The sequence below is a fragment of the Toxotes jaculatrix genome, chromosome 22 (genome assembly GCF_017976425.1).
Source record: "Toxotes jaculatrix isolate fToxJac2 chromosome 22, fToxJac2.pri, whole genome shotgun sequence".
Taxonomy (NCBI): domain Eukaryota; kingdom Metazoa; phylum Chordata; class Actinopteri; family Toxotidae; genus Toxotes; species Toxotes jaculatrix.
The window spans coordinates 14,968,201-14,981,400 of record NC_054415.1 but is presented as its reverse complement, the minus strand read 5'-3'; the positions used below and the strand labels follow the sequence as shown (position 1 = coordinate 14,981,400).

The following is a 13,200-nucleotide window of genomic DNA, read 5'->3' as shown; positions in this document are numbered from 1 at the left end:
ACATGCTGAGCATCGTTTTACACACACACACACAGACACACACTTCCCCCAAAGTCAGATGGAAAACACGTGTAAACACATCCTGGAGTCTTATGTTCTTCCTCAAAGTCTTACAGGACTTAATGCTCAGGATGGACGTTTCTTTAAAGTGAGTGAAGTGGATATAAAAGAATACATTTGATTATGTATAACGATGTGTTTGACTTATCCTTAATAAATTTCATGAAAAGAACCGTTATTTCTAATTTTCTTAAAAACTGAAACATATTTGAGAGCAGACAGACTAAGACATTCAAGCTCTTTTTTGGTGGAATTTGTTGACAATAAGGAAAAATACAGAATAACACCAGACTTAGGCTTTAATTTCGGAAACAACCTCCAGATATAGTTCCTCCCAGGCTCCGTCAAAGCAGCAGCAACATATGTGATGCATTTATGTTGCACAGTGCCGAGAGGCCATCTGCCAAACACTTCAGACTGTTTAAGGATTTCTACGCCCCCCCCCCCCCTCCAAGTCTACTCTCGGATTACATTTATTTTCCAAAATACTTTCGGGACATGGCACCGCAGCCGTGTCCTAAAGCCAGGTTTAATGTATAGACCGATCATCCTTTCCTGGGTGACACTCAGCTCCTGCAACCTGCTCACAGGGCGTCCCTGTCTCTCATCCCCACTCTCAGAGAGGAAATGAACAAATTAAATATAGAAGCTGGTGGGAGATCCACATGTCAGGCTGTCTGTGTGTTTGGGGGTATGTATGTCAGAGGTCTAAACAAATGATGATCCGTGCCTGATGGCTTCCTCCTTTCTTTCTAGTGCACACTTAGAGCACAAACACGCACACAAAGGCTGAGTATAGATAAAATATAAAAGCCTTTTTTTTCCATACATATCTTCAAAGGACTAAATATAATAGTTTCTAAAAAAAAAACCTTTCCTGTTCCAAAAAACTGACTTTATGGAACAATCCTTGGATTTAGCTCCAAATAATAACACGTAAGGTTTACGGAATCTGCTGTAGACACTGAAATGAAAGGAGCCAAGAAGCTGCTTGTTTGCGCGCGTCTGCAGCCGCTGGAGGGCAGAGCTCCAACGGAGCCCTCAGGACCAGAGGTGACACCGAGCTCGGCCCACACCCTGCTGCTGAGCGTCTCTGCCCCGCACGTTTACGCACTAGTCCACTAAAAATGAAAGAGGACGTCATTATGGGTTGTGTTTCAGGTCAGGCATCATTGTACCTCAGAAACAAACACACATGTATCTACTCTGACTTCACTTATTCGAACCTCCTCACACAGTCAGCACAACCACGGTCACATAAAATTGTAAAGCTAAATGTAGTTCCTTTATTTTTATGTTCCGCCAGGATGTGCTGTCACAGAAGCCAAAGATTTCAGATCAGGGTCCTTTTTAGAGAAGACTAGAATAAGTATAAGCACCTGGCTAATGTATATACACAAGTATTCAGGATTTTAAGTGTTTATATTCTCAGAAACACACTAATATAAATGGAGATTTGGTTAAAACTACTTTGGTGCTGTGATTTTTTTGCATGAGAGCAGCTGCTTTTCTGTACGCCATCTGCTCCCAGTCATCAGACGACATGTTTTGTCAGGAGTCTACAAACTCTTAAGTGACCAGTGGCGGCTGAACGGTTTTAGAACGAAAGTGAATTCAGTGCAGACACATGTGTGTTCCCAAACGTATAAACTGTAGAAGGAGCCTTTACAGGGCTTATTGCGGCACTTGTTGCAGCACTTTATCTGGCGGCGCAGACACAAAAGTGTGTTTTCTGTCACAGAGTGGTGTGTTTACTTCCTGTGGAAGATAAAGAGGAAACTGATAGTTAAGGAAAAAAAAAAAAACAGTGGCCTTTAAAGGATTGCAGTTGAACTCCAGTGGATTTTGCGGTGGAATCCAGCCACCACACCCACAGAGGTCAGAGGTCACATTGCAACATAAGAAAGTCTCCCAAGGGCTCAATGTCAGCACAAAAGGTGTGTATTAGACACATTTCAACAGGGGGGAATCACCTCTTATTTTATGCCGGGTTAGAAAGGTAACTTCTCCTCTCAGGCACTGAGCAGGACTTGTTTTGGGGTTTTCCTCTTCCCTTTACAGTGACAGCCAGTCATCCCTCACTCAGCTCTCTGTACAGCAGTGTCCCTGCAGGCAGGGAGACGGCTCCATCTGCTGGCCTCCAGGCTTCCAGGGCAGCTCAGACGTCCTGCACATCACAGAGGTGCATACAAAAGATGAAATATCAGAAAATCATATGTTTGCAGCTTTGCATTTTATACATCTAAATACGTGTACTATAACTTTTTTTTCTTCTGTTAACATAGCATTTAGTTGAGTTTAATTGTTTTGCATTTCACTATACATTTATATATATATATGCAGAGACTGTAGATCACCAAAGTCATTAAGGTTTAACCTCAGAGAACCATGATTCCCTGTAGAACCATAGTCCCTGTAGCCACTTTTATTGTGCGGTTCACTGGCTTCATATACTATGTACTAAATATTTGCATATGTGGTCTTTTCGGTGACCCGGCAAGAAAAGCTTTGACTCGTTTTTGTTGTGTTTTGTGATACCTAAAAACCTAACGCCGGGCCAGAAATGCTCCTCATTCTATGAGGCAGACGGACACAAGAGGCAACAGCAGCTGCTGCTTCAACGCCAACATGTGAAGCGTCTTTCTTTTTCACATGCTCCAGGCCTTGTCTCAGCCAGAGGATGTTTTTCACTAATCCGCATTAAGAGTGTTCAGGTCATTTGTATCACAACTTCCTAAACACACACGCAGACACACACACACAGAGTGTGTGTTCCTATACTCACAAGAAGTGACTCCATACATTCCTCTAACCATAACCTTAACTATCAGACCATCAGTGCTACATTTCTAACCTCAAGGGCAATAACCAGGATACAGTTATTTTTCCACTGCTGCACAACACTGTGTGTTTCACACACAACCCACATACATACATTATTATAACACAGCTGTAGGGATAAACAGAGGTCAATGCTTAGCGCACAAAACATAAATAAAGCACTATGCACAGAGGTATCACCGTCAGTCCACATTCAGTAGCACATAATGACAACGTGAAAACATTTTAAGAAATGTATGCAAATTGATAAAAAAATCAAAAACAGTTGCATGTTGGGAAACTGAAAATTGTCGAGGGTCAGTCAGAGCGCATAGGACTTTGAAGGGCTTTTGGTTTCTATGCATTATCACCTCGATTAGCAAGAGGAAACCAGCGTGTTTTCTTAGTGTTGCTGCACAGACCTTCTCCAATCACGCAGCAGCAGAGAGTCCATCTATTTCCTGTATGACTCTCTGCCAAACACATAAAGCCAGTGAATGAACTGAGGAGAGGACAGAATTACTGCTCTTATTTTGGCGAGGTCGGCAGCAGCAGCGTGCAATAAACCACAGGCTTGTGAGGTTTTTTTTTTTCTTTTCCTCAAAGAGTGTTTTTCCAAGAGAAGAAATATTTCCAGAGACGTTCCCATCGTGCTCGCACTCGAGTGATCTCCCTCCGTCTGCGTCGCAGACAGGCTCTCACAGTTCATCAGGAAGCAGCAGCAATCTCAAGTGTCAGACAGAGGCTTTGTTTAGCCTGCAGAGAGGAGTCTGCTGTGTTCTTCAGCAAAGCCTCAGTCACTGAGCAGCACGTGGAGCTTGTCCCTCTCACAATGGATTGTCCACAAGAGCTTGAAGGCACATTTCCTGTCCTGACCACCTCTTACAGGTTTGTCTGGGTACATCCAACTGGTAGCAGGCCCCCTGAGTAGATGGAGACCATGTTGGAGAGACTATATATCTCACCTGGCCTGGGAACCTGCTGCCACCGTGACCCGACATCCAAACATTTCATTTCTCTGTGCATTTTTGTGCATGTTTCTCACACTACTACCAGTCGCCTTAACAATGTGCCACTAAAGCTAGATAACACATTTACAGTCTCAGCTCAGCATCATGTTTTTCACAGAGTAACTGAGCCTAAAAGTTTTTTTTTTTTTTGTTTTTTACCACCCATCAAGATATAACTCAACCAGTAAGATGATGTGTGTGTGTCCAGAGCAGCTCTGCCCCCCTGAGAAAAGTGTGTGTGTGGAGAATGTGAGGAATGTGAGAGCAGACTTCTTGGAGTCAACAAGGTCACTACCCAAACAGTAGCAACACTCACCAGTCCAGACAGACATTACCAGTATGCTGCTCAGAGCCAGAGGGGGGAACAGCCTCTGTTGACAAGACAAAGTCATGTTATAGATGTTTTCAGTTTTTTTTTTTTTTGTTGGTAGGAAAGAGGAAGAGGAAGCTGTAGTAACTCAGAGCAGTAATAAAAGCAGCAGCAGCAGTAGTAGTAGTGACTGCAGAGTCGGGCAGAACAGAGGCTTTTCTTGGCAGATAGATTCATTCAAGGAATCCATTTCAGTCCGACGCCGTCTCCCAGAAATGGCATTTATTCACAAGCGATAGCAGCATTTGAAATTCTATATCCACTCGCAGCGACTGCTGCATTATTTAAATGTTTATGGCTGTGTTTAGACCAAAACCACAGTCTTTCCCAGACCTCAACCAACCAGCGGAGTCAGGATCCAAACCCTGGACTCAATCCCGACCTCCTCCCTGTGACTCCGGTTCACAAATGTAGCTTCATTCATTCATAAAAAAATAAAAAAAAAAAAAAGAAAGAAAGAAAAATGCAAGAAAACACATGTTCTGTAATAAACTGCACAAATTTAAAAACAAATATACCACAAAAGCACCAAATCTGGGCTCAGAGGCATAAAAATTTGGGGTAAAAAAAAAAAATTCATAGGCACCATTTCCTGGTATTTCTAAAAGAGGAATGTGCGGAATGAACCTCAGTCCAGCGTCCACATGGTTACAAATCAAATCACTGATGCTCGTCTCTAAAGTCCTCCCTGCTCCCAAGGCTACAAATCTTTTTTTTTTTCACCCCAGCACAAACAGAAAGAATCCTCACCAGTACGACAATTTCCTCTCACAGACAAACACCTCCTTTGTGTTTCTGCTTCCAGAACGAGGGGACCCAGAGCTGTGGGTGTTGGCCAACCCCACTCCTGTCCACAACAAGCAATAAGACCATCAAACACCAGCTCCTCAGAGGATCTCAGACTGGTTTCCATTCACGGGACTTTATCACTGTGCTTCTTGCTGTAATTGAAAGGTTAAACCCCAAAGTCTTTATTAAATAACAATAAAATCACAGTGTTTCTAGATATTTTATTCATCCGGAAATGTTTCAATGCAAGCTGTGAACAACCAAAAAAACAAAACAAAAACAGTATTTTCAAATGCAAAGAACTAAAGAAGGAACAAATACAGGATGTGACCTAAAGGCCACAGCACTTTATTTGTTCTCTATAAGATGCCATCTGTCACAGCTCTGTTACTGCCTGTGTCACTGCTGGCAGGGGCACTTGCATAGGTAATATCATTAAATCAACCTCTCAGTATCAAATATCACTTCAATATAATAATATAATAATATATATATATTTGTGTGTGTGTGTGTGTCTACAACACAGCCCTTCATCTGTGTATAAATTGGCAGACCAAATGCTACTACCCAGACCGAAAGGAAATTAAAGGGAGAATATGATTTGTCAGCATGGATGTTATATGTTTGTTCCATGTTCGTGGTCATAGTTCATACCACAGCACACAGCCGCTTCCTGCTTCCCGTATCTCTATGAACACAATGTTATCAAGACCAGTACTCCCACCAGAGAACAATCTGAGAGTAACACCCAGGTTGACAAATACTGAAAGTTCGCTTTAAGGCAGTCAGCGTATGTAGTGTGTCGTGCAGCTTCTACTCAGGCCACAAAAATGGCTGTTTTGGAAAACATGCACTTTCCTCTGTGCTTGATGACACTGAGATCCAAATGTCTGAGACCAGTTTGTCAAGATATGTTTATTCTGCATTTGTTTTACAGATGATAATATCAGTTTCTTGTGGAGTCACAGAATCCCTGACCTCCTCAGTCTGCAAGTGCCCCCCCCCCATAAATGTTCAGCGGGGTGGTGGTCAGGTGACTCTGGGACTCCTTGGTCTTCAAGTAGTTCTTACAAAAGCTTTGAGGTGTGTTTGGAATCATTGTCTGATCCAGTCTGAGCAAAGCGTTTCAGAGCTCCATGCGCATTTGCTTAAATTTGACTGCTGACCAAGAAATAAAGCAGAATCTGAAATATTTCTTCTTCATTTTACCTGATATGAAATCCTCAGAGTTTCTGATTATTTCCAGGTTTACGTGAGAATATTAGAGATTTTGAATGTGGTCTCAGACTTTTGGACCCTGCTGTACATCAGAGGATTTGGTCTGGGTCTGATGCCTGAGAACCTTCCTTCCTTTTGCTATAAAACTCCTACATATTTTATTGATGTGAACTTTTCTCCCTGCATAGGCACAGTCGTCAGTCTGGTGTGGTTCCCTAGTCTGTCTCTAACCTGTCTTCCCATCACTCACTGAGCAGCTGGCAGCTCCACACTCAGCCGCAGAGCTGGAGCTGGGGCTGGAGCTGGAGGTGGAGGAGTCTGTCTTGGTGGGCTGGAAAGCCAGCGAGGCTGAGTTAATGCAGTAGCGTTTCCCCGTGGGTTTCGGTCCATCGTCAAACAGATGTCCCAGATGAGCTCCACACTGAAACACAACAGGAAAGAAATTCTATTATATAATAAAAATATTGTTGGTCTGAACACGATTTTTGCCCTGTGACACATTTGTGACTGGTCCAGGGAGATCTGGGGAAAAAAGAGATGGATGAAGGGCAAGAGCGGTGCAGGCTAATGCAAGGTTTGTGTTGTACCTGGCTGCAGGTGGTCTCCACTCTGTGCATCCCATAGGAGAAGTCATCTGACAGGGTTATAGACTCCTCCTTCACCAGGTCAAAGAAGGATGGCCAGCCTGAACACATGCCGGTGTCACGTTAGGAACACGTTAGCACACAGATAGAAGCGAGCACACAGGAGAAACTGGAACAACGATGACTGAACTTACCTGATCCTGAGTCAAATTTAGTGCTCGAGCTATAAAAGGGAAAAAAATGACATTAATTTCATTCTTTACAAAGATACTCTCATCTTTCTGGTATTCCTCCACACTGTAGCTGAGCTTTCATTGTAGCTGCCGATTCTCTGCCTGTGCCTACAGGTAACATCTCTTTCTATACGCTTATATCAGGCCTGCACAGACACGCGTTCACACAAAGAAACAGTGCAGCTCTTACATGAACAGCTGGGTCCCGCAGACAACGCAAGTGTAGATCCCTTCATCCTTGTGATGTGTGAACTCACCAGTGAACGCACTGTGGGGGGGAAAAAAAAAACTGAACGGCTCAAAGGGATGAACGAATGAATATTCACAGATGAAAACTAGAGGCACAGCAACTGGAAGAAAATGTAGTTCATGTAAAAGCGTTTCGTCTTACCTCTCAGTTCCTCTTTCCTGGGTGACATGGTACTGCATAGGTGTGAGGCGTTTCCTCAACTCCTCCTGAGGGAAGCTCACTGGCCATGTCTTCTTAGTCCTGCGTGCTCCTGAGGAAGGGGAGGCAGGGAGGACAAATAATAGTAACTATGCAAGTCTTCTGACGGCACCAGGAGGACACATAGAGCTCCATGTCGCCATAACACTATCCCTGATGTCCAGCTATGCTTCTACAAATCCTCCTCTGTCCTGACATCGACCTGAGGTATTCTGAAAGTATAAATATGGAAGTTAAAATAAATGTGGGCCAAAAACTCCTTGCTCTGACATTTTTTTTTCCCTTTTCTTCTCAGATATCTCTTCTCCGTCATGCATATCTTGTTTTCATCCACAAAAAAAAGAATAAGAAAAACACAAACACAACCCATGAGCAATAAAACCTTTTACGTGTAAATGTATTGAACAAAACCACAAACCAAAGCCAAGCAGTGAATCACTGGATTATTGTGTTAGCGTTTGAAAACTCAGCGGTGTGACAGCAACACGTGAGTAGAGCTACAACAACAGATGCTGAACTCAAAGGGGAGGTGGACTATTTTTTTAAATAAAAGATACAACATGGATGTTTTGAACACTACTGTTTGTACCTGAAACTGGCAAGTCAAGAGTGCGTGGGTCACGTGATGCACATTTCAGCCGGCTGAAGAGGAGTGTACACTAATGCAAACAAAGCGGTACCTTTAGTCTTTTTAAGTCTTACATATCTACAGCCTCTTCAGTGTGAGGTATTTGTTTATTTTAATTCAGTGAAATTGCATCTAATAACACACATCCACACGCAAATGTCAGCTGTGATTACAAACAGTGGTCCCAGTCATTTTTGTGCCCAGATTTAGAGCTCGGTGTGGGGTTAAAAAAAAATGGTGGTCCCAGTTTTCTACCTAAGTTTTGAGTCCAGATACGACAACAATTTTTTTTTTTCTATAGCAGGGACCTGTTTCAAGAGGCAGGGTTACAGTTTTTGTTTTTTTTAATATGACTCCATGTTCCAGAACTTGGAGCAATGTATTGGACTCAAGTGGCCACAAAACATGACTACAAATGAAAATACAGCTATGCTAAAAAAGAAAAAAAAAAAAAAATCTAATCACAACACAGAAAACAAATTGGTGTGTTGCAGTTCAGTGTTCGTCCAGCAGAGGGCAGCATAGACCTGCCAAGACTAAATGCAAAGCACTGTCATTAGTTTCCATGCAGAGGTGAAGGGCTGTTTTTTCTTCTTTGAGATGGAGAAGCACCTTCCACACAGGAATGAATATATAGGATTATCAGTATAAAATATAATGGTCAAAATATAGAGCATTCAGTGATATAACTGAAGTATCTGGAAGTGTTTGATACGTGCGGCTATATATTGGAAATCCCTTGATACAGCTCTGTTCAGATTAGGTCCAATTTGGAAGCTCTGAAGCATTGTTCAGGGCAAAAAAAAAATGTCAGTTTGCTGTTCCAAATCAAACGTAAGAAAACAAAGTGAAAGCAGCTCACGTCACTCTGAACACACGCAGACTGGGACAGTAAAGACATGCTGACACACCAGCCAGGTGTTAAGGCTTTAGAGAGGCAGAGCACAGCAGGCACACAGCACCCAGTCAGTGGACCTGAGGGAAGACTGCAGGACCTCAGAGTTACAGGCTGACTCTTGGTTATTAGATGCAGCAGATTGAAGCCCGACATGGCTGCTGGACAGAAGTGCTCCACCCACCACTAGAAACAAACACCCCCTCAGCAGGGCTTTACACCAAGGACTGGGCTGGATGAAGGGGAGCAGACAGAGGGAGAAATAACACATGACAACACAGATTTATACTGAACAGCATTAGAGACAAGATGTGGAATAAAAAAAGCGCTGGTCATCGGGATCTGCTTGGGATTCCCACTCGGTCATGCAGAGTTTGAAGGACATTGGTTAACAGGCAAGTGGAACATGGACACAGACCTAGAAAAACAAAACACATTAATGCCTTATCCTGCATGGGTGACTCGCTCCCGACCCAACCAATAACACCATCACAGATTTCTCAATGTTCTGCTTAATGGATTTCAGTTTCAGTTTATACCAAAATACGTATATTACATGTTGCAAATAAGATGCTCTGAAAATGCAGAGTCATTGTAGCTTTAAATATCTGAGGTCAGCACAGATACTTTATTAAATTATGACAGAAGACTGGAAGATACTGGAATGACAGCTCTGAGACACAGGAACCACACAGGAGCATTTATCCTGAGACATCTTTCCTTTCTAATAAAATGGAAAAAAAAAACCAAAATGCATAAATAAGTAATTAGTATTATGATTATCATTTTTATTCTTAACTACGTTTTTGTTTGCTCTCCTTATATCTGAGTTTAAGACATGGACATAGAAGGATCAGACTAGGACAAGACTAGACTCTGAAAGCTAGTCATGGCCCAATATGGATCTTATACCTACAGTATAGTTACTTAGTTACTTACAGCCACACTAACTGAGAGGGAAAGCTTAGTGCAGAAAAAGACATCTTGTGTCTTGTGGTTGAACTTTTAAAATAAAACCATATGTTTAATTAGAGAGAAAGAATGGATGTAATTTAAAAACCAAATAAGACACAAATTATTTTTCCAAGTACTTTTACAGTGTATTTGTCTTAGAACATGTCTGGAGGAGATATTTAAACGTGAGCTTCCTCAGCGAAGGGGAGGAGGGAATGGACATTTACACAAATAACCCCAGCACCTGATTTATCACCGCAGACCCACTACTACAGCACACAACACTGCAAATGAAAATGTAATGACCGGAAAGAGCAAGTGTAAAATCAGAGAGAAGGAGGCTGTGGCTGAGAGAAAACAGGGAGTGAGAAAGAAAGAGAGGGGGAGAAACTCAAAGATGCTCACCATTCAGCACCACAACAAGGCAAAAGCAGCAGCAATCTGCTATTTTTAACACAACTCTACCTTCCTGTCTAATGTCCCAAAAGCGTCTTCAAAGTGTCCTCTCTTCAACCAATATTCCAAATTCAGCAGCGATGCAGTGTCAAAACAACCCAGCATCAGGTCTTATTAGGCAGCACTTGATGCAAATCAGATGCACTGTGACAGGGACCATTTACATATGTTAGTAAGATGGAGGAATATAGTTTCCCTTGTGCTGGGTTCAGTCTAGCCTAAACCACACAGCAGCACCAACAGGCCCAGTCCACCATTCCTCCTTCACCAAACTCTACAGGTGGAACTATGCATTCTCCAGGCATCTGCCACAAACAGCTCAATTCAAACAACACAATTCCACTGCTTCACAGTTCAATAGCAGTGTGCTTAGTATTGTGCATAGTGATCTTAGGCTCGTACATCACTGTTTGGATAAGGAAACATATCCATCCCCACGTCACAAAGCTCCTGTCAAACCGTTATGCTGCAGATGTTGCTTGCAGACACAGTGTGGAACTTGGTGATGAATGTTGCAGCACAACACAGAGGACAGTGACACGTTAAAAGTCGGTGAGCTCTTCAGTACGACTCATTCTACTGGAAACGTGTATTTACCATAGTAGCTGCAGGGCTGTATGTTAGATTTTATGCATCTGAAAGCTCTAATTAGAAGGGTGTCCACATACTTATGGTCGCATAGTGCACAGTAAGTATATGGTATGCTATGCTAAGGTAGACATCGCTATTAAGCACTACAGCCTCTACTGTCCTGTCCTGTCACAGCTGGACATGTTAACACTAAAGCTAACAGGTTACTCTACCTAGAACAGCAACGCGCAGTGCAGGGCGGCAGACTGAGCTGCAGACAGCAAGATGCAGGGCCACGGAGAGCCCACGTCTGAGGAGGACATCCATGAGACACACTGAAGAGAAAGAGAGAGGGAGGGAGGGAGGGAGGGAGAGAGAGAAAGCTGCCCATTTCGGTAAATAAATATTTAATTACTTTATTAAACATGACCTCACCCCAACGATGTCTGGGCTACAAGTCACCAGAGAACATATTCACATAAGAGTAACTCATGTTCAAAGCCAGACAGCCAAAATCCAAAGAGGAGGAGGCGCTTAGTGATAAAAGGCTCTGTGAAGGTGGCCTTATATGGCAGTGTTTTCAGCACTGTGTTAGTATTAAACTGCAGGAAAACAGTATTCTGCTAAAGGACATACAGTGGTAATATCTGCTATTTTTGTAGATTTTTTAAAAAAAGTTATTAAAAAAAAAAAAAGATGTTGGGACAAAACCTTAACTCTTCCCCATGGTTTACCCCTAAAGACAGAACAATCTAAATCAGATAAATAAGATGTAAATAAGACCAGCAGTGTTTACCAAGATTAAATTATCTGAAGTTGTAGAATCCTTGAAAACCTCTGTTCTATCATGTCTCTGGTACCAGTATTTTCAGGTTTTTGCTTTCTCCGTTCAGTGCTCACTGTCAATCTCCGTGGCTCTGTGCACTCCTACGCCGCCCTGCTCAGCTCAGACATCAGACAAACAAATACATACCTCACAATGTTTAAAAAAGAAAAAAAAACTGCCATAGCTTCCTCTCATGCTGGCAGGAACCAGCTAAAGCCAGGAGGGCCAATTCACAGTACTGTGGCATTTTGTCACTGAGCTACAATTGCGACAAACACTTTGTTCAACAGTGAAAGAATTCCTGACATTTTTAGCTCATGTGCAATGTTGCATACTAAACCGTACACACCACAGGTAAAACAACAACTCAAAAGCTTTGTCCCTGTGCGAAGGCCAGGATTAATATTACATGTATGACTGTACTGATGAAAGTCATACACATATATTTCCTCATTATGAACACAATGCTTACAGTCCTGTGGTGAACCACAGTTGCTGTGTCAGCCACTACCCACTAGATGTCAGCTAGGTGTAGCAATGTGGACTGACAGACCTGAGCTTCACCATCATGCTTCATTTCTCCATGAACATGGAGAACATAAATCTAAATAACTGCTTTCTATTTAGAGTTATGCTTTTCTATAAGAAGAAAACCATTAAATAATCCAGCTTTAATTTTCTGAACTACCAGGGTTATTTTATATATATATAAAACCTAAACAACCAGTGTGCCACAGTGTTGTCTATATCTTGTCTCAGACAGGGGGCTCAGTTTTATCAATGCTCTAAACTAGTCAGCTAATGATATTTACCGTTATGAAATGTCGAAGAAATAATACATTGCGTTTTGTGGCTCTGGTAGTAGCACACGGTCGCCATTTTTAATTTGTGCTTGCCAACACAAGAGCCCAAAAACACCAATAACTGAACCTAAATGTTCTGTCTCCATGTCTGAGAGGCGGACAGTCCTCTTTGAAACATACTCCGTTATCATAAGTTCACTTCATGTAACGTTTGGAGTTGCTATTATCCCTCAGCCTACAGAAAACTCCGACCACAGGACCCCATCACTAAAATTAGCCCCGTGTCACCGAGTATGCTAACGGTGACTGTCCTGCCCCTCGTAACCGACCCACACCGGACACTGACCTACCGGAGAGAAAGCAGCAGCAGGAACACGACGTTGACGGCGAAGTGTTGTGTAGTTAGCGGTAATGTGTCGGTTTAACGTCGGCACATCAGCTGGAGCTGGAGCTGGAGCAGAGACACAGGCTAACAAGCTAACTGAGCCCGGACCGCCGATCAACAAGGCTGCATGTATCCGGCTGGAATGACAGGA

The 13,200-nt window shown here is 42.6% G+C and overlaps 1 protein-coding gene across 6 annotated transcripts; it reads right to left on the bottom strand.

Annotated features, from left to right (window-relative positions):
• Positions 1–5,255: 5,255 nt before the first annotated feature.
• msrb3 (methionine sulfoxide reductase B3) lies at positions 5,256–13,200 on the bottom strand. 6 transcript variants are annotated; one of them, XM_041030294.1, is made up of 8 exons: positions 13,015–13,200; positions 11,269–11,370; positions 9,136–9,287; positions 7,476–7,584; positions 7,275–7,352; positions 7,046–7,074; positions 6,855–6,952; positions 5,256–6,688 (listed from the first exon to the last, which is right to left on the bottom strand). In XM_041030294.1, the coding sequence occupies exons 3-8, from the start codon at positions 9,209–9,211 to the stop codon at positions 6,494–6,496; spliced, it is 585 nt and encodes a 194-aa protein (XP_040886228.1). In that variant the 5' UTR covers positions 9,212–9,287; positions 11,269–11,370; positions 13,015–13,200; the 3' UTR covers positions 5,256–6,493. The 6 variants fall into 6 exon arrangements, with proteins under 6 accessions (XP_040886228.1, XP_040886227.1, XP_040886226.1 ...); XM_041030293.1 differs by lacking the exon at positions 9,136–9,287 and having other exon boundaries at positions 13,011–13,200; XM_041030292.1 differs by lacking the exon at positions 9,136–9,287 and having other exon boundaries at positions 11,269–11,418.